At 38.3% G+C, this 24,542-nt stretch overlaps 1 protein-coding gene across 10 annotated transcripts in view; it reads right to left on the bottom strand.

The window, feature by feature from the left end:
* Nucleotides 1-24,542, bottom strand: part of CSNK1A1 (casein kinase 1 alpha 1) — a gene marked incomplete at its 3' end in the record, with an annotated part of 42,397 nt that overhangs the window by 4,711 nt on the left and 13,144 nt on the right. Inside the window, exons 3-12 of one of the 10 annotated variants that reach the window (XR_014216923.1) lie at nt 23,639-23,765; nt 21,836-21,934; nt 19,524-19,607; nt 14,295-14,434; nt 13,459-13,537; nt 12,780-12,854; nt 12,454-12,560; nt 11,383-11,495; nt 8,162-8,412; nt 4,621-4,669 (exon numbers count right to left, since the gene is read on the bottom strand). Coding sequence is in view for 8 of the 10 variants with exons in the window: in XM_082213073.1 (XP_082069199.1) it covers nt 9,959-10,017; nt 11,347-11,495; nt 12,454-12,560; nt 12,780-12,854; nt 13,459-13,537; nt 14,295-14,434; nt 19,524-19,607; nt 21,836-21,934; nt 23,639-23,765 (919 nt within the window). Of the gene's footprint in view, nt 1-4,620; nt 4,670-8,050; nt 8,413-9,882; nt 10,018-11,341; nt 11,496-12,453; nt 12,561-12,779; nt 12,855-13,458; nt 13,538-14,294; nt 14,435-19,523; nt 19,608-21,835; nt 21,935-23,638; nt 23,766-24,542 lie in introns of those variants that run through there. The other 9 variants (XR_014216924.1, XM_082213077.1, XM_082213074.1 and 6 more) reach the window with 9 other exon arrangements.

Here is a 24,542-nt window from a genome sequence, read left to right as displayed (position 1 = left end):
TAAATCCGTGCTTGATTGAGTTTGTTTGATAGCAGCCTTGCCCCATGTAAAAAGAGTCCTACTTGTACACCAAGAGAAAGGCATGCAATAATTCACATTTTCCTTAAGGCAATGCTACTACTGGCCGCCAGTCTTAGCAACGCAGCATCGCTATTCATAATCCAACCACCATTAGTGAAGTATGATATTTCTTGATACATTCATGCTAGGGCTGCTTACAATTAAGTTTTCGCTCATTAACCACTTTTCTTTTAGCCAATTATATTTAAATAGATTTGCATGTTTAGGATACCAGAAACTGGTCTGTTAGAAAGGCCACTAGAAGTGGCCTTCTCTCATACTCTACATTAAGAAAAAGTGGCCTTTGAAATAACTAGCATATTCTTAACTCAAGTCCAACTGATTCAAGTTGCTGCCTATCCATTGAACGAAGCTTGCAACCCTCATTCATGAATGTGCAAGGGAACAGACTGTAGAATTAAGAGCAGCCGGTACGCGGCTTATGATGCAATCCTATGCATGTCAACACAAAAGCAAGGCCCACTGAGTTCAATAGGGCTTCCTCCCAGAGAAGTGGGTACAAAAGCTGGAAACTTACAAGTACTTGCTCTCTATATAAGAAAAACATTGTCACTTGAGATAATTCTTTTCTCTGTGTTTAAAACTGCGGCTATATAGATTTTGTTGTGCACCACTACAAATAATCCAAAATGTGGGTCTAAGAAAGAGACTCAAAGGATGGTTGCCACCTGCAACCAGGATTGAGAGACTTGCTTAAACAGCCAACATCTGCAATAAAACATAACCAGTACAGATTACTGTAAAATCAAGCCATGGTGTGTGCCCTCAGCAAAACAAAAGTGAACAATGCTTTTGCTTTTCTACCATTCATATACACATTTATCCAGCAATTTCCAGCAGCATCCATTCTTTCAGAAGGAATGTACAGTCTGGTCCTTGCCAATGAACTGAGTCAGAGAGATCTCATTTCTGAATGAAAGGGGAGGTGTGTCGCATCAAAGTACTTGACAAACGTTTCAAATAAAGAAATTTTAGTCTAGCCACAAGCAACCCATTTAAGAGTTTTATTTAATAGTGATTTCTCATCTAATGTAGCTTTGTTGTTTCTCAAATTGTAAGAAACACTACTGGGATTACCAGCACAGAATGGCAGTTGCAGACTGCTGATGAACATGTTCAATAGTCCTTACAATTACGTTGCAATACTGCTAAATGATGCAAAGTTTTGTTTGACTGCAGCTGTTCAAGTTAGGATGTTATGAAACTTAATTATGTGTATAAACCCAGTAATGTTTACTAAATCACATTTATTCTAAATCCAAATTGTTTACATCTATTTAAATGCCCTGTGCAGTTTCCATAAGGAATCTACCCAATCCAAATATATGAAGGAAGCCATCAAGAGTAGACAAACTATAATATCAGATTAGGGAAACAATTTTATGAAAACACTGATGCTAAGCTTATTCTTGATGATGAGTTACTTTTTTATCAGTTCCGCTAAAAATATGAACAACTCACATATATTATACGCATTATTATACACATACATGCTCAAGGTTTCCTAAAGTAACCAACACAGAGATACATACAACAATGCATATAGCTGTATAAGAATACATGTGTTAATAAAATTATGCTGCAGAAATATGGTACCACATAGGACTTGTGCGCGTTGCAATTACAATATACGTTTTTGTGTGTATAATTCTGCGTATAATTAGGCTTTAAAAATAACTGTTAATGGATAAGTGGCTCAGACATAGGCAGGCGTTCAATACCTGAGACTATCTGATGCAGGCAAAGCTCAATTAGGTTGGAACAATTTCCACGTATAAATCCATTTAAAACCAATTTTTCCTCCATCTCTATTTCTATCTCCATTGACATTGAAGCAGCAATCATTTTATAAAAATAAGCTATATACACTGTTGCCCTTCATTCACAAGCTCCCTTCATAACCACTGTTTGTACTGCTGGTATGCCAGAGAATGAATACCTACATTTTAGCAGTTGATGGGACTCAAACACAAAACACAAAACACAGACAACACAGCTTCTATGAGGGAAGTGAAAAACCACCTTTCCTTTTCCAGAGAAAGGGATGGGGTGGTAGTGCAAAAGCAGGGTGAATTATGAGACCAATCAGCAGTAGTCTGGCTTTTAAAAGAACGATAAATTATAGAAACAGATTCCTCTAGAAAACAAGAGGAAGTTTGGGGGGGGGGGCAGAGACTTCTCACACAGGGTCTAGGCACAGCAAACTCTGTTACCGAAAAACAAAGGTTTCGGGAAGGACTTTATCTCACATTCATTTCAAACAAATATATATATATCCCTGGACAAATACTCAGTAGCACACAAACAGGCCTTGAAAGTTTTTTGGTGAGCCTTTTCTTATTTGGAATGATGTGGATTTGTGTTCTACTCAGAGGCAACTTCTCTCCCCCATTCCTTACTGGGACTGAATGGGAAACATACTTCCTATGGCTATTTTTTTCTCCCTAGGTTTGGAGAACCGGTCATCCCCATGCTAGCTGCTTTCCTGGGGGAGAGAATTTTTCCGCTTCTGAATGCAATGTTGTGTCCTGTTGCTATAGAGCTTCAGTATCAGCAAAACAGAACTGCCTGCTTTGGTGACCCACCATAGCATCCTGCTTCATAGGCTGAGAAGCAGTTGTCAAAGAAACTCCCAATAGTCTGTATAACCAGGCAAGGACATGATCAGGACAAGTGCAGAAAAGGACCATCCAGTAAAATACAACTGACTGGAAATTGCTGGTAAGGTTTTTTCCTCACAGCTGGAAATTTGTTCTCCCAACTTCCATTACAGATCTTGAGTAATATATGAATATTGTAAACCACTCAGAAATAGATTTTCAAACTACAACTACACAGGTGGATTCAGTGGCAATTTTCAAGTTAAGGACACTGCGCCAACATCCATGAACCAGTATGATGTTTAATCTCCAATAACTCGTCATTTTAGTATGCAGCCACAAAGGTTATGTGAGGGAAGAGCTTCTTAAAAGAATTTTTAGCTCAGTATTTCCTAGATAGTCTGGAATTCAGGATGTTACAGTGGTGCCCCGCAAGACGAATGCCTCGCAAGACGGAAAACTCGCTAGACGAAAGAGTTTTCCGTTTTGGAGGTGCTTCGCAAAACGAATCTCCTATGGGCTTGCTTCGCAAGACGAAAATGTCTTGCGAGTTCCTGCGGGATTTTTTTCCTCCCCCCCTTTTTTCTAAGCCGCTAAGCCGCTTATCAGCTGATCTGATAAGCTGATAAGCCGCTAAAAGCCGCTAATAGCGCTAATCCTCTAATCCGTCAATGGGCTTGCTTCGCAAGACGAAAAAACCGCTAGACGAAGAGAATCACGGAACGGATTCTTTTCGTCTTGCGAGGCACCACTGTAATTTTAAAGTGTGCAACTATAACCTTCTCTTTTATTCAGGTAGTATTCTAGCAGAACTTATAAACAGTCACATTTTACCAGTAGATTCACAATTTAAAAATTACTAAAATCCATTTTAAGTTAAGATGTCTTAATGTAAGCCACAGTTAACTACCCCATTCCCAACTTCTTCAGTGTTGGCAGTTTTTCTATTCATTCCTTAAACTTATAGCTTCTTTAATCATAAGCATGTCTTGGGCTCCTCCTCACAGCTTCTGAGAAACTTTTCTATGTTCAGGAGATGATCTACTGTGCTAATATTTCTTTGGGGAGCTGCAACCCAATAGAAAAATCGTTAACAGCCATGTGTGGGTGGAAAGATCTCCTGATTGTTTGTGGAGATCTTTGGAACTAGCTTTTAATATGTTTTATTCCCTTCAGTAATGTTGGGATTGTGCAACAAGTAAGGTAGACTAATGACACACTAGAATTCCTTTCACCTCTGCAGAAAGTAAATATTCTTATAATCTAGGTCAGAAGATTTGGGGCAATTGTTTCATGGCTTTCAAGACTACCACCTACAAAACTTTTAGTCTGAGTAGAGATTGGAAGTTTTCAAGTTTTCTATCATTTGCCCTCTCTACTCTTCTGCACATTTGCATGTTGCACACCTGAAATCACTATTAATCAGAAAGTTGGCAGCAACCCACAAGCCCACTGTCTGTTGGTCTAAATTAGTCACTTAATTCTGACTGCCCTCAATATTAAACTAATAAACTTCAAAGGACTAAAAAACAAACACCCTTTGCATAACAAATATAGCTGGTGTGTATTTTAAAATATGCAGCCAGTTCATAGGCCTTAGCATTAGAGGTCAGGTATGATATAAGGGTTATGGGATACCTAGGTATTATTAGCAGTGCTGATAGAAGTCTTCCCTCAGAAATAAGTTAGATGGTTTCAATTTACAATTTTAATCTTCTGGGTTTAACTCCGCTCTTCAGAATTAAGTTTGACAGAATCTGCTGGAGGAACCATCACCAAGACAGTTACACAGCTATGACATTTGTTTTTTGAGAATGTGCTTTCCGTTGTTCAGAAATTAACACAACTAAGTAACTCAAGACTTTACAAACCGCATTAAAAACAAAAATCTACTTAAGTGTACGAAAACATTTCAAAATTGTTTTATTAATGAAATTACCTTAAATGTGTTGATTATACGTAAGACAAAACTTGAACTCTGCGCTAATCTGAAACCAAAAATAATAATTAAGGCAAAAGCTATTCTGAACAAAAGCATCTATATGTACCAACATTAGGAGAAAAGCATTTACTCTACAGTAAAAGCTTTGAAGTAATATTTCTACGCTCCTGTGGATAGTAGAGGGTACAGGATAAGAGTCAACATCACTTGTACGACTCATTGTTCTGCAATAACCCATGCTTGACTTGACATTATGCAGTTAGAGACTATAGACCACTAGCTCCAGGCACACTGGCATTTAATATATACAGTAGTTTGTCATCTTCACTCAGTGAGGAAAAACTGCAGAGGCACAAGCCCAGTGGTATCAAAGAAAAAAGCTTTATTTAGTTCAGGTGACAGTCTTCCAGTTTTCAATTACAAGTTTAAATTGATAGTATAATGCTGACCAAAACTTAGCAATTGGCCCACTGGGTTTCTATTTTGAAATTAAGCAGGCAACCTCTTGACTGTACTATAATTAAGGTTACTGAAAGGGAAGAAGAAAAAACCTCCACTGAAATGTAAATATACAAGAGTGACCTAAATTCATCATTACCACTCACTGGGCCTGGCCTTGAATACTATGGAATTAGCAGTATATGTATACTGCAGAGACAGACATTTAATAAGTTAAATATGGTAGAAAACACCATACGTTAGATCTTTTAAGCATCAGAGTCTGGTAGTGGTTTAGTACATAGAAGCCTTCATTTAAAGATTTTACCTTTTCCAGAAAGTCGTCCCCGACCCCCAAGTTTCAGATTTTCAATGATATTGCAACACAAGAACTAGTGTTCCAACTGCTCCCTCCCCAAGTGCTTTGCCACTGCCTTTCCCCTTACTACCAATGTGAAAAACAAAGGGAAGCCTACTAAGTAATCACCAAAGCAGCAGGTAGCACAATATTTATGTCCAAATTAAGGCTGACTCCCAGTGGTATGCACATCACTGGCTTACAGCTAACTGTGTGAACACCTCCATTGAAGAGCAGTCTGGTGTGAAATTAGAAAACACGCAATTTCTATAACTGTACATGTGCATGTCATCATGAGATGTTGCAGTTAAAGTGATGTCACCCTTCAACACCCCTCCCCTTACTGTTCACATTCAGAATTCCCCCTTTCTCACCCACAAAAAGAAAACTGTCCAGAAAGGTAATATTGAGAGAAGAGCTTGTTATTGTGTTGTTAGACGCTACAATTCTATTAGCACATCTCGGTTTCCCTTCTCAACTGAGCAATACTTTCAAGCAAGTTTCCTTAGTTCTACCTAGAGAAAGCGTCCCTGCACCTCAACTGGTTGCTTAAATATACTTGGTGGTGCATATTCACACAGCATATACTGACTCACTTTCTAGTCTGAACTGAACTTGAGAGACATACTCCAGTTATAGTGTATAACCTTTATTAAACCCTACAACTTTCTTGGAGGTAAACCAGCTACTTTCAAATCACATCGGAAAGGGGTTAAACACAAACACCGTATCTAAGATTTTGTATCTAGGATACTGATGTCCCCATAGACAAAAGGGTTTTTTGTTTAGCAAACCAGGCTTCCTATGTTTCCATGACCATCTTTGTCTGGCTACATTCATATTGTTCTACACAGGGTATTGAGCCAAACTAAATACTAGCAAAATCAGAAGTGAAACTAAATACTCCTCCAAAGGTGCATACATTTTGTTACATTAAGGGGATTCAACTCCAGTCTGCAGTGGTATTTTGGAGATGGAAGTTTACCAGTCGAAACAATTACTAGTCAAGAAACAAAGCAAAACAAGATGAAAAAATACTGTCAAAGCCAACTCTTCGTGGCCACAGTAGTGTCTTGGTGTTTTAGGAGTTGGGTTTGATAGAAATTTCACCTGAATACACAATGCAAAGTTGAATACAAGCATAAAACTACTTCTTGCACTGCCTTTCTATGTACCTGAATGAAAGTAAACTGACAATTGTGACAATTCCACTATCTAAATATATTAACGGAATCCTTTCATTCTAAAATTACAGTAAACCACAAGCCTGTGGCTGTGATGAACTAAGCAATATTGAACTAAACAGAATCTTCAAAACTATATAGGTAGATATGAAACTTTCCATATTATACTTTTTAATAAGTGGCTTTTGGTACAATGCTTATTTAATAGATTAACTCTTTGCTTACAATGTTTATAGATAACATAAAAAACCAAAACTATTCTTTTATTAAAATACAAACTCAAATAGCGTATAATTTCCTATTTACAATGTCCTTCAAATAAAAACCATCAACTTATTTATAGACTGGAACAAAGAAAAAATTGCTTTTTCATTTCCTAGTTCATTTTTCATCTTTGACTGCCGAATTTCAAACGAAGCCAATAGCACTCTCTCTACCTGCTGAGGCGGCTTTGCTGTGAAAAGCTGGTTTAGTTCTTGGGGAGGGGGGACTTGTGTCTCCAGGTGCTTAACAAAAGCTTTCACCAGTTCACTGGAGTGAGTGGCCTTCTTTAAAAAAGTTAAGGAACAGGTATATATACCTTGACTAGCCAACCTCTAGCGCTGAGGTTACAGGCGGGTTTACTGAAGAAAGCTTATGTCACAATGTCTTATTCATCAGTCAGGCATCTAACCTGCATTCAGGATTAAAATATAGGCAAGGAAGATTAAGTTAATTTAATGCTTGATTTATATTGCAACTGAATTCTGTTGGCACATTTTTCTTCAAGATCGTGGTCTTCTTTCCAAATTTTTGACAGCATCAGTAATCTTTGTGTAACACAAGTGATGAATTAGATTTCAAGATTCCAAGCAGTCTATCTTTTTTTTACTTCAGGAAATGATGAAAAGTTGCTAATTCCATCTGTGTGGTGATTGTTTTCTTCAAAACAATCTTTCTTCATTAGAATAGGCCAGTTCATAAACAAACTGTGCAACAGGTCAGAGCAGCTGACGTCAGCTGTATCTTGGGGAAGAATTAGTTTAAATCCACCTGCTCTCTTCATTAAAGTCAAAGCAAGTTGGCTGTAGAAGTATTTTGAAATTTCAGTGTTTTCTTCATCTCAGACACTCTTCTCTTTCATCAACAGCCTGAACCTATGCATATTTGCTCAGAAGCCCTACTGTATTCAATGTGGCTTATTTCCAGTAGGCTAAAAAATCCATTAAATAAAATCTGTGGCATTTCATGTTTCCTCCATCATGCAGATCTTATGCACTGTACATTTGCAGAATTGCTTCTGGCTGCTGCAAACTCTTAAGTTTTCACCCCTGCCTCTCCCAAGTTGAGTTCTTAACATCAGATATTCTGAAAAATAAATCCAACATCTGCTTTCAGCTAAAGAGATTTTTGCTGAATCATTATGTTGCTCCACCCAGTAAGCCAAGCTAGCAAGTTTCCATTCTTGTTTTTGTTTTTTGTTTTGTTGTTTTTTGCATACTATTCACACTCATAATCAGTAACTTTCAGCAATGGCTATTTTGATTTATGAAATAAAAGCCTGGTCATAATTACTGACCTGTGCCAATAAAGATTTTATTCTGATCACCCACAAAAGGGTTAGTTGCACTAACAAACAGAGCATTTTTCATCAACTACTATTATGAAATCATCCATGGTTCCAACTGGATGAAGATATCTTGTTTGAAGCATGCAGTTTATTGTCCAATATGTATTTAAGTTGCAGCACTGCTGGTTTTGGTGGCACCAGCAGATGACTATGAAGCTGTAGATGTTGCAAACGGATAGTTATAACCTCTTATATGGACCCTGAAACAAAAACAATGAAAAGTCAACTTCTGTAATTGAGTACACTTGCTTTAATTGTAAAATTTGCCAGACCCATTCTTTAAAACACACACACACACACACACACACACACACACTGGTCCATAGAACTGGGATATGCTTAAAGCACGTAGGAATTGTGTTTATGGGAAACTATTACATTCTGCGGAGCTGTTTTGCTCTAAAACAAGTAATGTTTGCTATAAATACGGGATGTGACCATCCTTTAGGACAACAATGTTTGCATTCATAAATTCTTATTCAGAGGCTTCATTTGCTGTGGATGTCACTTCAAAATATTTACAAGGAAAAAGCCAAATATAAGCTAATATTTAACAATGTGTCAGCCTTCTCAAAAGCAAATTAAATAGTGATTTTTTTTTCCACTATGGCATAACAAGTGTTGCACAATCTTCAACCAGAGTATTTGCTTATGCCGAACAATCAATAATATCAGAGGTCCTACAGCAGCAGCAAGAGTGCAATTAACATATTCCCATAAATTCACTAATTAATTGTACATTGAAACTCCAAAATAATCCACCCCAATATGCTCTGCTTATATTAGCACAGCAATATGTGGGTACAATAAATAAGAAAAGTGCAAAAATGTTTACTAACCAGTTGGTCCAGAGTGTTCACATAGGTCCACATCATTTGAAGTCATTTCTTCTTGAGAAGCATTTCTTACAACATTTCATTCTGAAAACCAGGCCTTGCTTCTTTGTCCCACTGTTTCCATTTAATACACCTCCCCCCGATTATTTTGTTTAACACTGGAAGAATTTATTTTCCAATAAGAGCCTTCTATTTGCCAGAAAGTCGTGTAACAGCTAATTGTGACCAACCCTAGATGCTAAGAAGAGCAAACAAAGCTGTCCTTTCCCTACCTGCCTTGAGTTTCTTCTCTGTGTTGCATCCACTTCTCTGCCCCACCTCAGAATAACAAAATAGCCAGCAATCTCAAGTTTTGTTCAACTCACATTCCTCTGGGCCCTACAGAATTATTTGTACTTGGTGGAGAAATGCGAAATTAGTGCTTTCTGCTGTCTGTCTGTCTCCCTCTCCTCATGTAAAGGCACTGATCAAGATTATCTGCTTTAAGATTAAGCAGACTTTTCAGAAGCATTTGCTTATTACTGGACAGACTATTTTTTCCATTTTATGAAAAGTAGTAATTCAAGTTCAGCTGGTAAGAGTAATAATGTTTACCATTTGTGAATTGAGCAAATTGCAGTATTCAAGGACTTGAGACTACAAAATAGGACTTACAAGGCAACTCAAGTGAACTCAGTGGATGAATATGGTAAAACATAGGTTGTTTGTCTGCTAAAGCCAAGAACTGGATGCTCAAATCTATGAAGACTTGTAGTCCCTTTGGCCCAGACCTCTTTGTTCCATTCTATTATCTTTTGACGTTGTCTGCCCCACGCATACCAGGATGCAAACCAATTTCAGCAGGTAAGTTCACTTTATTCCATGTTAAGTACAGGTAGGTACAATCATCACAGTCTTGTCTCAAAGTGCTTCACTGAAGGCTTCTCTTCTCTTCAGACACCCCAGTTTCTGGCATTTTTGGAGACTCTGCTTCTCAAGAAGAGTGAAGTCTTCACTAACTCATAGACCTTCATTGTCCCCCTTCCCCCTTTACCACCTTATTCAGAAGACAATAGTGAATGGCTACGCTTCAAATGTGTTAAGTGCACAATAAAATTTGAGAGATTTTCTACTATTTCCTCCAGCACATTGTGAGCTCCACCTCATTCTTTCTTGTCTGGAATAGGTGTATTCCACCACCCCACCACCCCCACTAGGATTGTTTTTCAGACTCTTTATTCAAGGACTGGCATGATGGTCCCCTATGACAGGTACAACCCTATCCATTCCCACCACAGGTTGCCAGCAGGCTCAGCTCCTAGCTATCTTACTGTCCACCTTCCTGCTGTAAAATGGGTTCCATTTAAACCTGAATTACTGCAGATGTGGCATCCACCATTTGCAATTTGTAGATGTCACCTCTACAAATGCCTCAGCTCTTCCCCATCCTGTGCATCACCCTAGAGATATTGGAACCCCCATTCTAGGAAGGAGCAGAGTGAGCTCCTTTGTGGGTAACAAGCAAACCTGATAAAGGACATGGCTCACCTATAGCCACAAAAGCCCAGGATATACAGTACTGGGCTGTATTTATTAAGCTTTGGACAGAAGTTCTCCCATGGTTTGGTCTTCATAGAAAACCAGTTTAAGAGGTGTCAGTGTTGAAAACATATTAAATTCAGTTTTCATTTGAATCCACATTTTGATAAAAGCAAAAACTTAACGTAATGGACAGTTAAAATTCAATTTAAATTAAAGAGTCCCCTTATTAGTTCACCCCACAGGATAATCCATGCCTGGATTTGTAATTGAAGATGGAAAATTAACACTATCTATGCCAAGGAATAAAAATCCATCACACAAGTGCTTTAGGCAGAACTCTAAGTGAGATCATGCCTAGTTTTCCATCTTCATTTTGGATGCAAGAATAAAGGTACCCGTACCAAAGCTTCTAAATGCTGACCCAATAGAAAAAGTAAACAGAAGGCTTTCCTCTTAAAAAGTGTTAGGTCTAGGATTTTGGATCATACTGTTTGTCATGTTCCCAACACCAAGCCAGTTTTGAAGAGGGGTTAATGCGGGAGCAGAAGATGCAGTGGTTAAAATGACCCAACATCCCCAAAGAAATGATATGAAAAACAAGGACACTTGGTTTAAAGTTAGTAGTCAAATTTTCCAAGGACGTCCGTTTTCTTTAATACTAAATAGCCAAATGTATGTTTTTAATGGCCTCCTTGATCTAACACTTAACTTCACCGACATCCAAATTAGTGTTTATTATTTTTGGACTGTAACGTCACTTGGTTCTTGGCTACTAACCTTTCATGTTACTCTTGGATTTGTCAGTTTGCTTGCCTGTGGGGGTTTGGGCTTGCTGCCCCTGCCCACTGGAAGAGGCTGCCTGCTGTGCTGCTTTCTGCTTTAACATTGTCCAGTCAAATGTGTAGTCATATTGGTGATTCAGAGTCCTAGTGAGCAGAAAGAGAAAGCAGAATATTCACTGCAATGCAATACCTACATTGCCGTTATATAACAGACAAATTTTACTGAAGCCTAAAATTAATAATGCTTTGTAAAACACTTGAAGATTGAGTAGTGTGGTGGATTAATAATAAAAAATCTGTTCGCAGCAAGTTTGAAAGCCACTTAGGAGTCATTTACAAAGTATTGGCCAAGAGCCAAAGAGTCCCATCACATGTGACACTTGGGATCTTCGTCATTTTCTATTATAATAGTCTGCATTAAAGCTGTAATCCATTTTGAGCAATTCAACATTTATAAACGGTAAGGACAGCTTACATTGTAATTAATGTACAACTTACACATACAAACCAGCTTGAACCTTGGGTAGTAACATGAAATTTCAGATACAAAACCATTTTAGTATACAAGGACCATTCCCTTTCCCAGTATGTCCATATTCTTTCTAAAACACAAGGCCTACATTCATCCAACCAGCTTGTAAATTTGGGGCAAATTTTGCTTACAACCCCATTGCCCTGGGAAATGTGACATCATGAACTGTTTTATTGCAGCCATATATCTTTAAATGCTGCTTGGCTTTCCACTCTTGACAAATCAAGTTAACTGAAGTGGTCAATGAAATAAAGGTAGTTTCTTCAGCTGAAATACTAGATTTGATCTTTTACAGATAATTCATGCATTTACTCAATTTAAAAAACAAAACAAAAACTGACTCTGATCTGGGTGAGTGTTTGAAGATAACGCATGTTATATTTGTTTTCAGTGCTGCTGGTGACAGGCTAATCCTCAACCAGATGAAGAGATTAAGGCTATCCTGGTGAGGGCTACGCGTTTCTGTTAAATCTGATAAAAAGTCAGCAGAACTTTTTTTCTAGTTCTAAGCACTTGCTAGTTTATCACTGTTATGCTCAAAGGTTTTGTGGTACCCTCAGCCCCACTGACCTGAAAAGGATACGGAATAACTGCCTCAGATACATGTAGTCAGGAGCCTCTTCAAAGCGCAAGCCACGACAGTAGTTCAGATACATTGCAAATTCTGCAGGAAAACCCTGCAAATAGAATTAGTCAAACAGTGACTTACAGAAAAGATTCTCGTAGGTCTTAAATGCAAGACATCGGTTCTGGATTATTGCAAGTTTTGTTTTTTAAGAGCGGGAAAACAAGGAAAAGAATTTATATTGTGTCTAAGAGTTCTTGGCTACTTTACTAATGAAAAGATAGCTCCTTGCCAAAGCAGTTTACGTTCTTAACAACAGCTTTTCTCTCACCTTACACAAAACTTCAACAGGAGTAGACATCTTCTTTTCACTAATCTTTTCATATTTCTGTTTCTTTGTTGCAGCCTGCGGGACACATGGATAAATATATGTGACACAAGGACAGCTGCAAATATCAGATGGACAGAACCTTGATGGAAAAGGCTTTATACGAAATCTCCAAGTACAGTGGTACCTCGGGTTACATACGCTTCAGGTTACAGACTCCGCTAACCCAGAAATATTACCTGGGGTTAAGAACTTTGCTTCAGGTTGAGAACAGAAATCATGCAACGGAGGCACAGCAACAGCAGGAGGCCCCATTAGCTGAAGTGGTGCATCAGGTTAAGAACAGACCTCCAGAACGAATTAAGTTCTTAATCCGAGGTACCACAGTACCACAATATATTGCAAAGGAAATGAAGGTCAATTTGGTATTAAGTTTTGAATGTAGCTGAATGCCATTTATTGCAGTCTAATGCCTACATCATATGGTTATTGTGCATTAAGCATACTGTGTTTGTTTTATTCAAGATATGTGGAGAAAACATTTGACACCATGGAGTTATGAGGACGTTTTAACAATTGAGCCAAGTATACAGTACTATGTGTAGCAGTGTTCTCTACTACACTAGTGGGAGTGATGGATTGGGGGCAGAATATAAACCTCAAGTAAAATTTCATGACATACCTTTAATCCTTGCCACGGCAGGCTGGTTCTGTTAAAGTACATCAATACGTATCCTAGTGACTCCATATCATCACGACGACTGTGGAGGAAGAGGCAGGTTTTTTTGTGTGTGTGTGGTTGTTGTTTTTTTAGTTTATGCTTAAAAGGTATAAAAGCACTTGCCACCTGAGGACTTAGCATGGTTTGAAAGGAAGCTGGTAGTCAATAAAACTGCCAGCATACCAATACATAACCTGAGTTATAAACAAATTTAGTTGTTTGGGTTCAATGAGATTCTACATTTGATTTTGGGAATGAGGACCTAGAAGTCTAGAAGCAGAATAGTACCACAAGATACGAATGTGCTCTAAGCAGAGTTTAGCATTTTCAATGAGTCATGGAAATCTACCTAGATGATATTATTCAGCCATCTTTCTAGAAGCAAGAACTAGGCAACTAAATTTTAAACAACCAAAATAGTTTTAAACATAGTAAGAGCAAGCTCTCCCCATTCAAAACAACTGGCATACACAGAAACCCAAACACTAGCAGTATAATACTTTACCAAAACTAACGAACAGAATCTGAGTTTGGGGAATTTTACATTGTGTCATCCAGATGGAAAGAAATGGATTGTTTTATTTGTAAAACAGGCTTTGACAGATCCTAGTTTACTGAAATTGTTGTGAGGGAATCATTTTAACAAGAAGATACAAAACTGTTGAGAACATTTAATCCACCTTCATTTCTTAGCTAATTTCTTTAGCTAGAAATTAAAATTCATTTAGGTTTTGTTCATTCAAGATCCCAAATATTTACAGCTTCTAGCATCATTACAGAAATTGCTTGGACCTTACCTCTGTTCAATGCCGAGATGTGCATTGATGCTGGCGTATCTGGCTGTGCCAGTGAGATTTTTGTCTTCTCTATATGGTATATGTTGCCTTGTCCTGTTGTCCCGGTACTTTTTGGCCAACCCAAAGTCAATAAGGAATAACTTTAAAAAAAAAATGAAATGGATTTAATGGATTCCAGCCAGTGCTTGGAAACTACACCCATGTCTTTAAAATGCATTTGTTAGAAACACTGGATCTAACAAAATCAAGTTTAGCTATAATTAAGCCTAAGAGGAGCACTGTCGTATGAATCATAACTAATCCAAACAAAGAACACTCATATTCCTAAATCGGTTAAGGAAAAACTTCATACTATACAGAGTGAGAATTAGGTGGTAGATTCTACACGTATTTTACCTAGCAGCAAGCCCCATTGAACTGAATGCTTACTTCTGAGTAGACCAGGATATGATTGAGTCATTGGTCTCAAACCTAGGTATTAGGCAAAAAAAATTATGCACTAGGAAAAAGAGAGGCACAATTTTATTCAATTGTGTTCTGGCTTTAGTTTCTCAAATAAATTTGCTTTTCTGCCACTTACTTATTAGCTCACAGCTAATCTACTCAATTTTTTCAATTCGCTTCCCTGATGTTTTTGTTATTATTTTCCCTATCAGTCACTAAAAATTATAGCTTACAACTTGAACCTAAGTTCGTTTGTTTTTCCACTCTTTCCTTTTGTTTTGTCTTTTTAGGCTATAAGCTTGAAGGCAGAAATTAAGTTCTTTTTAAAGTCATTTATAAGCTGCTCTGGGTACCTTTTTTGCTGAAGAGCGGGATTAATTTTTTTAAAACCACTACCATATTTCACCGCGTAATGGTCACCACTGCATAACAGTTGCACCACCCTTTTGGATACCTTAGAATTTGTTCCAAAAGTATTCACGGCATAATAGTAGCAGGGTATAACTCTGATGCGAGCCAAGGGGCAGCACAGCAGGCTCCTGAGGGGGTGAGGGTGGGAGTCCGGGCCCTCGTTGGGTTGCCAGCTGGAGGCGGCCAGGCAAAGCCAGGCCCAGGCTGCTGTTAACTGCCACCAACCTGAGCTTGCGCCCCGGGGCCACCCCAGCCAAGAAGAGGAAGCAGCGGACGAACAACCTCCTCCACCACCCATCCGTGATTCCTTCCTCCACCTCTGCACAAGCAAATAGCATTGAAAGGGAATGAGAAACCCAGGAAGAAATAACTTTAATTGACAACTGAAGCCGCCTCTTCTTTTGACAGAACTTCGCACACGGAGAAGGCAAGATTTCGAATGGAAAGGACAATGTCTGTGCCGTTTGCTTTGTATTGTACCATTGCCCTCTTAAAGAAACCAGAGTCCATAGCATGTTGTTGCTTCTTACCATTATTTCACTGCGTAAAAGTTGCCACAGTGTAATAGTTGCACCCTTCCTTTTTAAAAGAAAAATCGGCATAAAAATGTGGCCATTATGTGGTGAAATACAGCAGTTAAATACACCCATGGTAGAATTCAACATTTGACTGCCACAGGATAAACCTCTTACCAACTTTTCTATACCAAAGCAAGATACAATTCCTGAACTTCGATTCATCTCATCACAGACATCTCGACTAGTATGTAGGAAAGGCCCTTTATCTACAGGCCTTTTCTGGGGTGTATCCTCACTTGTAGAATGATTTCCTCAGAGAGGCTCAATATTTAGGCACCAGGCAAAAACATTCCTGTTCTCCTGGGCCTTCAGCCAATTAAACAATCTAAAAGGTAGAAGTAAAGGTATAAGACCCATGGACGGTTAAGTCCAGCCAAAGGTGACTATGGGTGCAGCGCCCATCTTGCTTAAGGCTGAGGGAGTTTGTCCACAAACAGCTTTCCGGGTCATGCGGGCAGCATGACTAAACCACTTCTGGCGCAATGGAACACCGTGACAAAAGCCAGAGCGCACGGAAATGCTGTTTAACTTCCCATCGCAGTGGTACCTATTTATCTATTTTGGTGTGCTTTCGAACTGCTAGGTTGGCAGAAGCTGGGACAGAGCAATGGGAGCTCACCCCGTTGAACGGATTTGAACCACTAGCCTTCCTATCAGGAAGACCAACAGGCTCAGTGGTTTTGATCACAGCACCACCTGCTCCCTTTTTAAAACAATCTATAGCCTTTTAAATGGGGTGGGGGGAATTCTGTTTTTGTTTTTTACTATGGCAATATTTTTTTGGTATTTTTATATTGTAAACCACCCTGCGATCTTCAGATGAAGGGAGGTAGAGAAACTTAATAAATAAAAATAAAATAGAAATAAAATAACAATAATTTATCTGCTTTGGCTCTATGGAGAACAAGTTAGAAAAGACCTACAGTGGTGCCCCGCAAGACGAATGCCTCGCAAGACGAAAAACCCACTAGACAAAAGGGTTTTCCGTTTTTCGATGTGCTTCGCAAGACGAATTTCCCTATGGGCTTGCTTCGCAAGACGAAAATGTCTTGCGAGTCTTGCGATTTTTTTCGCTCCCCCCCTTTTCTAAGCCACTAAGCCTTTAATAGCCTTTTAGCCGCTAAGCCTTTAATAGCCACTAAACTGCTAATAGCGCTAATCCGCTAATAGGGTTGCTTCGCAAGACGAAGAAACCGCTAGACGAAGAGACTCGCGGAACGGATTATTTTCGTCTTGCGAGGCACCACTGTATAGACCTATAAGGCTGCATCAATATATGTTTAACCATACTCAACTTTTAAAGTGTGCAAATTATTTAAATTATACTAAGTTTTTAAGTCAGACTTCTATACCAAGTAAGCAGCAGTTTAAAGGGGAGAAATAATTCTAAAAACTCTTCAGAAGAGAACACCTGATAGAAAACTAAGTTCTAATATGCAAGTTTTTACTTTAAAAAAACCCCAAAAAACTACTTCAAAGCAGTTGTCTTTTTCAGGTTGCCAATGCCTTTATGGATATACTTTGTAATTTATTTTCCTTGGTTTCTACACTTATCACAGTTCAATTGAGGCATACAGAACCAAGAATAAGGACAGCAGCATTTAAAAAGAATTAAGAATTGTTTCAAGCTATGAGCGGATGCAGACAAAAGTACTCTAATCATCTATCACAAATGAATAACTGGAAGCAACTACATATAGAAAGAACTACTGACCCAAATGAGTAACTGTCACAACTTGCAATTTCCAGTTATCAAATACTACTCTGAATGTCCTCCTCTCTACTAGCATAAATGACAAGACTGCTTCACTAAAACTTGTTCAAATGTTGTGATATACAGGTACCAAGATAGGGTCTTCAGAGACGCATCTATGATGTAAATCAGGCACCCCCAAACTCAGCCCTCCAGCTGTTTTGGGACTACAACTCCCACCATCCCTAGCTAACAGGAAAGGGCTGGGATGATGGGAATTGTGGTCCAAAAACAGCTGGAGGGCCGAGTTTGGGAGTGCCTGATGTAAATGATCAAAATCTTATTATTAAAACTTCTTTTCTGGACAACAGTTTTACTGATAAATGCACTGGGGAAAAATGTTCTTGATCTAAATGAAGATGCTATTTCAGACCAGCAGTTTGGGGCTTTTCCAAAATGCCTCTTTCCATACTAGCACAAAACAGGTGGTCTTCATTTCCATGTGAGTTTTTAGGGGAGAACTCACTTAAAATTACTCTCATAGGAACCTCAATCTTTAGTGAGGCTAGTGCACTAATATATGGCAGACTGAAATATGAGACCCTGCATATTTATCATCTGCAATACATTCCTTCATTTCTGATACTTTTCACTAACAGAGTGAAGCAATATTTTGAAGCAATATGCATTAGCAATTTGGATAATGTGAGGCACCCAATTCTGGAGATGAAAACACCCCCTCCCAACCATTTCTGAAAGAGTATGACCCAGTGGCAAAAGGCAGGTGAATGAAGAAACATGGACTTGTTTTCCACACACCCTCTTCCGTGGCAATAAACCTTCTGAAGCTCGTTTGCAAAGTTAGCCTCACTGCTGAGGAGGATGTTGAAAAGGGACATTACCAGGCAAGGAATAAGGCTGTGGAAGCCAAGCTGCTTCAGTTGCAAGTGGAGTACTATGGGCCAAATTAGACATGGCAATTAGTAATTAAATGAATAGTGTAGGTTTTTATTGTTTTATATTTTGTAGAGGAAGTAGCAGGCCGGGAGCTCCTAATTAGAATCAACTTTGTCTACTTCTCTGGTCCCAGTCCAGACCAGGGACCGACATCACCTATCTGAACTGGAATAAAAGTTCCCACCAGAGCTAAATTTTCCTGTCCAGCACCAGCATCCTGACACAAAAGCATCACTAGTCATAAATAGTAATATTCATGAGTAGCACCATACTTAAGGCCCAATTCCTCCTTCCCTTTTCAACAACTAAAGTAATTTTAGAGCAAGCTAAGAAGTTAAAACTCTTAAATTGCACAACACCCAGGGCTTACAGTGTAGCTTTAGAAACTAAATAACATCCATTTGAAGTAGATGTTAATGCTAGCCCAAGAAGAGGCATCATCAAAAGATAATCCATTTTACTTACTGCATTTTCAAAACTTAGGTCTCTAAAGAAGTGGAATAAGGTTCAGCCTTAAAAAGCAAATGAAAAAGCTGCTTAAGACACCTTGTGCCCATTTTCTGTGATATAGCAAAGCTTTAAAAAATACAAAACTACCAGTGATCTATGATCAAATAATTCTGTTTAAATGTACCACTGGCAACAAGATGATCCTTGTCCCTTATTCTACATTTGAATAAACCATCAGAGATACTAATACACAAGGAAGAAGTAGAGTTTGTCTTGAATGTTTCCAGACCCGAAATTCATTTTTTTCAAACAAACATCATGCTGTCAATGAACGGGATAAGAGGCCTCCTACATCCAGATACAGACCATGTACATTTAAGCAGGCATATGCGATTCCCTCACAGCACATCCTCCTTGCTGCTGCATTTTTGAACACAGGGCTATTTCTCAAGAACAAGAACATTAGAGTAGTTAAGTGATACTTAACTTTGTTCACATTTTAAAAGACAGCATAAGAACCTTATAGTTTAAACAAGCGCCACAAGGAAAACGTCTTAGTAATGTTACATGTTTGCCAAGTATGTCTGAATAATATGCCAACAAAAGGTGCTTTTCGCAAGTCTACATGTTTTCCGAAACAAAACAAAAAAGCATATGAGTTTGGGATTGAGGTTGGAATAGGAGACAGTTTCAGACCTGGTTTAATCCTGAGAAAGATGGGTCCTGAGAAGTACTAACAGTCATGCTTCTTTTCCTCTTCCCCACTGGAGATTCTAAACACTGAACAAACAATAGAGGGTGGCAGTGCATCAAACAGTATTGCTTACATTGCAACAATGGCTGGCGCAGACAGGCAACACCGAGGCGTTAGAGAAAGAATAGGGTAGCCAAATGCCATCCTTCTTCCACCAAGCACTATAGTTTTCCAGAAGAGATCATGTTATCAGGAAAAATTTAGAAGATGTGGCAAGTTAAATTTTGAGCATGAGCCACTTCAAAATGACACTGCCTTGAATAAGGGATAGCAATGGCAACATTTGGCTTTTATAAGAAGGAAATTTGGATATCATGTACAAAAGTATCCTTTGACTCCACAAACTGCCCTTCCCCCAAATGACATGTAGGAAGTAAATCTTCAGTAAGGAAGAGGTAGAAGGCATTTAGTCACCTTAAGTTCACTATCATAAGCATGCAGGGCTTATTCTAGCACAGCTCAGAGATGATCTTATGCTAGAAGTGAAATCACGCCTAAATATGTAATTAAGAACAAATTTGAGAAATGCAGCATTCCAATTTTAATCACTACATTTTAAATTCATTTATAATGAAAAAAATCTACTGGAACAAGATTACCATAACAAGCTAACCTACTGCAACTGGTGTGTTTTGAAAGAATTCATGAAAGACACAAAATGTTTACCTCCATTTTTGCTACAGGAAGAAAACTGCATACTATATCTAAAACCAAATTTCAAAAGTCAGAAAGAGAGAGAGAGATCGCTGCTATTTACACAGACCTAAAGCAAAATTTTATTTAAATTCTGCTTAGATTAAACCAAGGGATTTAGACTCCTATGTCCAGCATTATTTGAAATGTTAAATAGTGGGCATCTGCTTTCCATTTAAGTATTTGGTACAGACTCCAAGTGCCTCCCTGGGAATGAGAAACGGGATGCGGTTTACATCTTTCAATATGATCCTAACAAACTCACCTAATAAAAGCACAACAGCATTTTCCAGGCTATTCTTTCACTTCAAAGAAAAACAAGGAGCTACAATGCCAGCCCACTACAACTGTCAAGAGTGTGGAGAAAGGGACTCAGAAGAAGAAAAATTGCATTAACTGGTTTAATTGTTCTTGCTATATTTCCAGTTCTTGCCAGAAAGTTAAAGAATTGGATTGCATTAGGGAAACAGAATGTTAAGAGTGTGAAATTTAGAGATAAATGAAATTTAACAGAAATAGGATTACAGGAAGGCATTTTACCTTAAATTTTTTTGAGTGCTGCTGTTTTTTCTCACCCCTCCTCCCCAAAGTTCCTAACTGGTGTACTGTAACTCCTTTAAAACAGAATTCAACAGTGATGGTGGTTGTTTTGTTTTTTGGTTCTAAAGTAATGGTCCCAAGTTGGCATCCATACAGGCAAACAAAGGTAACATTTTATAGCTAGTCGTATCTGAAGAGTCAACACTGAAGGCCTATGAAGAACCAGGTGGGTATCTTGCTCCCAATAAAATAATCAATCACATACATTTGTCCTGCACTTAAGAATTTCTATCCAACAGCATGCTTAATGCACTGCCAATGCTGCCTGTCTGTCCAAGCTCAATGTAGTTTAATGAATTTTAATCCCACAGTCTAGACAAGAAAAAAATCCAACAAAGACATGCATCTCCAGCTAAATTAATAAATCATCCCCTTCTAGTAAAAAAAAAAGTTACAGTACTTTAAGTCTGTGACTGTTATTCTATATCTACACTAACTGCACTTTGAACTTTCACAGGCTTGTGAAAGCAAAGGAAGCAGTTAAGTCAACAGGCTTGTGTTACTATTAGAAGTCAATGGTTTCTCTATAGATTGGTTACAGCCAATTTTAATATCTAGGTAGCTGGTAGTAAAGGCTTCACCATGCTGGCCTAAATGCAGTTGAGAAAAAGAAATCGCAGTTTATGGTAAGCGGTGCTATTGCAACTCATGGGTTCTGAATAATCAACAGTATCACTGAACAGAGTGAACTTGCATACTCAATTATGAGTCCATTAGACAACATATTGATTTATATCCTTAAATTCCATAATTAAAATATGGCCAAAGGTTGGGGCCATAGCTCACTTCTGCATTTAGCACTATGATTGAAATTCCTATCTGTTGCCAAATAATTGACAGATGTCAGCAAATAATTGACATGTTTAGCAATGACAAGCAATTAATTCAAGCTGCACAGCATTTCCATGAACTGCCATTTCAGCATCCTCCATTCTTTCATGCAAAAAAGTATTAGACTAACCTTATTACAGTGACGCCCGATACCCATTAGGAAGTTATCTGGTTTAATGTCTCTGTGTATAAAATTCTTTGTATGCACATATTCAATTCTACTGATCATCTGTGAACAAAAGAAAAATGACCAAGATTACAAAGCTTTTCAAGCAACAATATTTTAGGCATGAATCTAAGCATGTTTTGGCAATTACCTGCATTGTTGCTAATCTTTATGAACCCAAAGGCTGTATGTTGGTGGCCAAGAGTTGGTGCGACCACACCACACACACCACACCCACTCTCACCCTCTTGTGTACACAAACACACACCACACATGGTTTGTCCTCAGCTAATCCATGCAAATCAGATGAGATTTGTGGGGGGGGGGGGTTTGGGGGGGAGGGTGTTATTGCCTCTTCCTGTTCATCAAATGATTGGGGGAAATGTAAAATGCACTGCCATTAAGGTACTGGGGTGTGCAGAGGGGTTGAAACTTTTCCAACTATCCCAGCACTTTGTTTTCTTTTTTCTGCTGCCATAATTGTTGGAGGGTCCAGAAAAAAACTGCTTGGGTAATGAGAGCAGGCCTATGGGCTTTGAGAGGGATGGTTAGTTATCCTGACCTACAACATACAAATCAAACCAGACAGTAAGACTACTAGTTTAGTAATGCTTTTGAATGTTAGCTAGTGTAAAACAACAAACAAACGAACAAAACCCCCTGCTGACTCTACAGAGATTGGATACTGAGTTTCTTCCTAACAGTCTAAAAAGGTTTAAAAGGCTTCGTCATGTATGGATGGCGTTCATGCTGATGACTTAGAAGAAAAACAATAGACATTTTATTTAATCATGCAATTTTTTTTAAAAAAAATTGTTTATTTAATCATGCAATTTAAATGTATACTAAAATAAGAGATTTAGAATCACAGTAATACTTGTAAAGCATGTCTCCATACAAATGAGCACCTGTCTACTAAACCCAGTATGTCCATATTTCCTGAATAGGAGTAATCCATAAGAACACTAAACTTTAGCAGTGGAATACTTCACTTGCTCTGTTCAACAGGGATGAAGCTACTATGGATCCAAACTACTTCTCCCACTGTATGTTGCAAACTACTTGTTCCAAGCAGTTATTGAACAAATGACACTGTTAAAATGTCAACTCTGGAGTATTTGAGTGTTTCTTGTGTTAGTTCTGATATTAAATGGCTAATGCTCACTGGCCCTCCAGATGACTCAGTTCAAGCTATTCTAGAAACAAATTGCTATCCAATAGCCATTTTACTCTAAATTTAAGAATCTATGCCTTTGCAAATCTCTGCATTATATGCCCATGCTGCAGATCTGTTGATTCTAATGAATCTTATTGAAGCGTTCTGTGAATATTGGCTTTACTATTTCCTATTTCATTCAGCTTCTGTTTACCATGAATTAATTGAGAAATATAGCTACAATAGGCTCTTGGCCTGAGAAATGTGAACTACTGCACTATTTTGGATGATCTTCCTAGCCAAAGATGCATGCATAACTTCAGTCTTATGCAATTAATATGAAGACTGCAAGTAAAGATATGAGGCAAAACTGTCAATATAGTTGCTTGCATGGCTCCATTAAACAGTTTCTAGAATTCTAATATTGTGTTATATACATTAAGTAATCTGCTACTATCACTATTCCTTTTTCTTTCTATCATATTTGTTTCTATATTCATTCGAGTACATGTAATAACAAGTCATAGAGTCTGACCTACTTGAAAGAATGAAACGAACAGCATTTTAAGGCACTGTAATATCCATTGTGTAATGTTTGCAGAATTACATACCTGGTCTGCTAACATAAGTACTGTTTTCATTGTGAACCTTCGAGAACAAAAGTTGAAGAGATCCTCAAGGCTGGGTCCAAGAAGATCCATGACTAGAACATTATAATCTTTCTCCTGACCATACCACCTATAAAGAAGCAGAAATGGTTAAGATAGATTGCATGTAACCAAACATAATGTTCATAGTTTGTTTCAGAAAATACTTATTTTCTGAATATTGTTTTCTTAATATTTAATGAATCCCACTTTTGTAGATGTATTTTTCTGTACAGCATTTTAAAATCTGACAGTTGGTTATGGTTTACAAAGCACACACGATGCCACATAATGCAGTCAAGGGTCAGCATTGCTGGGTAATTTGCCAATCCCTGGAGCCTCCTGGCCCTGTTCCTCCTCCTCACTAGCACAGCAGAAGCTAGACCATAAGGGATTTATATGCTGGCTTTGGGAACATAGACCTCATAAGGCAGCAAAAAAAGTTAAGGTGAACTAAGATATGTAAAAGAATACAGATTCTTAACTATAACGTCTCAGTGGCATTAAAAACATTGTTAAAAAGCCAGACTGGATGAAATAAATCCTCAAGGTATGTTTGAAGGCCTGTACTGAAAGCTCCCTTTCCCATTCATAGGCAGCTCTGCTAACTGCAGGGCCACAATCAAGAAGGCTTTATCCCTTGTGCCTACCATCTTAATGTCTGGGCAGTCACAGAGGTCTCCACAGTTGATCTTAAACAAGAATGATTATTTAGGTGAAGGCAGTCCTTTAGATAAGGGACCCCTAAACTGATTTTAAAGGTTAAATCCAGCAATGAGACAATGAAAAGGAACAATAGCTTTGCACACCTTGACCTCCCTCTCCCACACACCCCTCTGGAAAATGGTGCTGACTAAGCCCAGAGAAG

Source organism: Podarcis vaucheri (assembly GCF_965113315.1).
Source record: "Podarcis vaucheri genome assembly, chromosome: 2".
In the NCBI taxonomy this organism is placed as follows: Eukaryota; Metazoa; Chordata; class Lepidosauria; order Squamata; family Lacertidae; genus Podarcis; species Podarcis vaucheri.
Note: the sequence above shows the minus strand (reverse complement) of the source record. Positions and strands in the feature narration are given on the sequence as shown.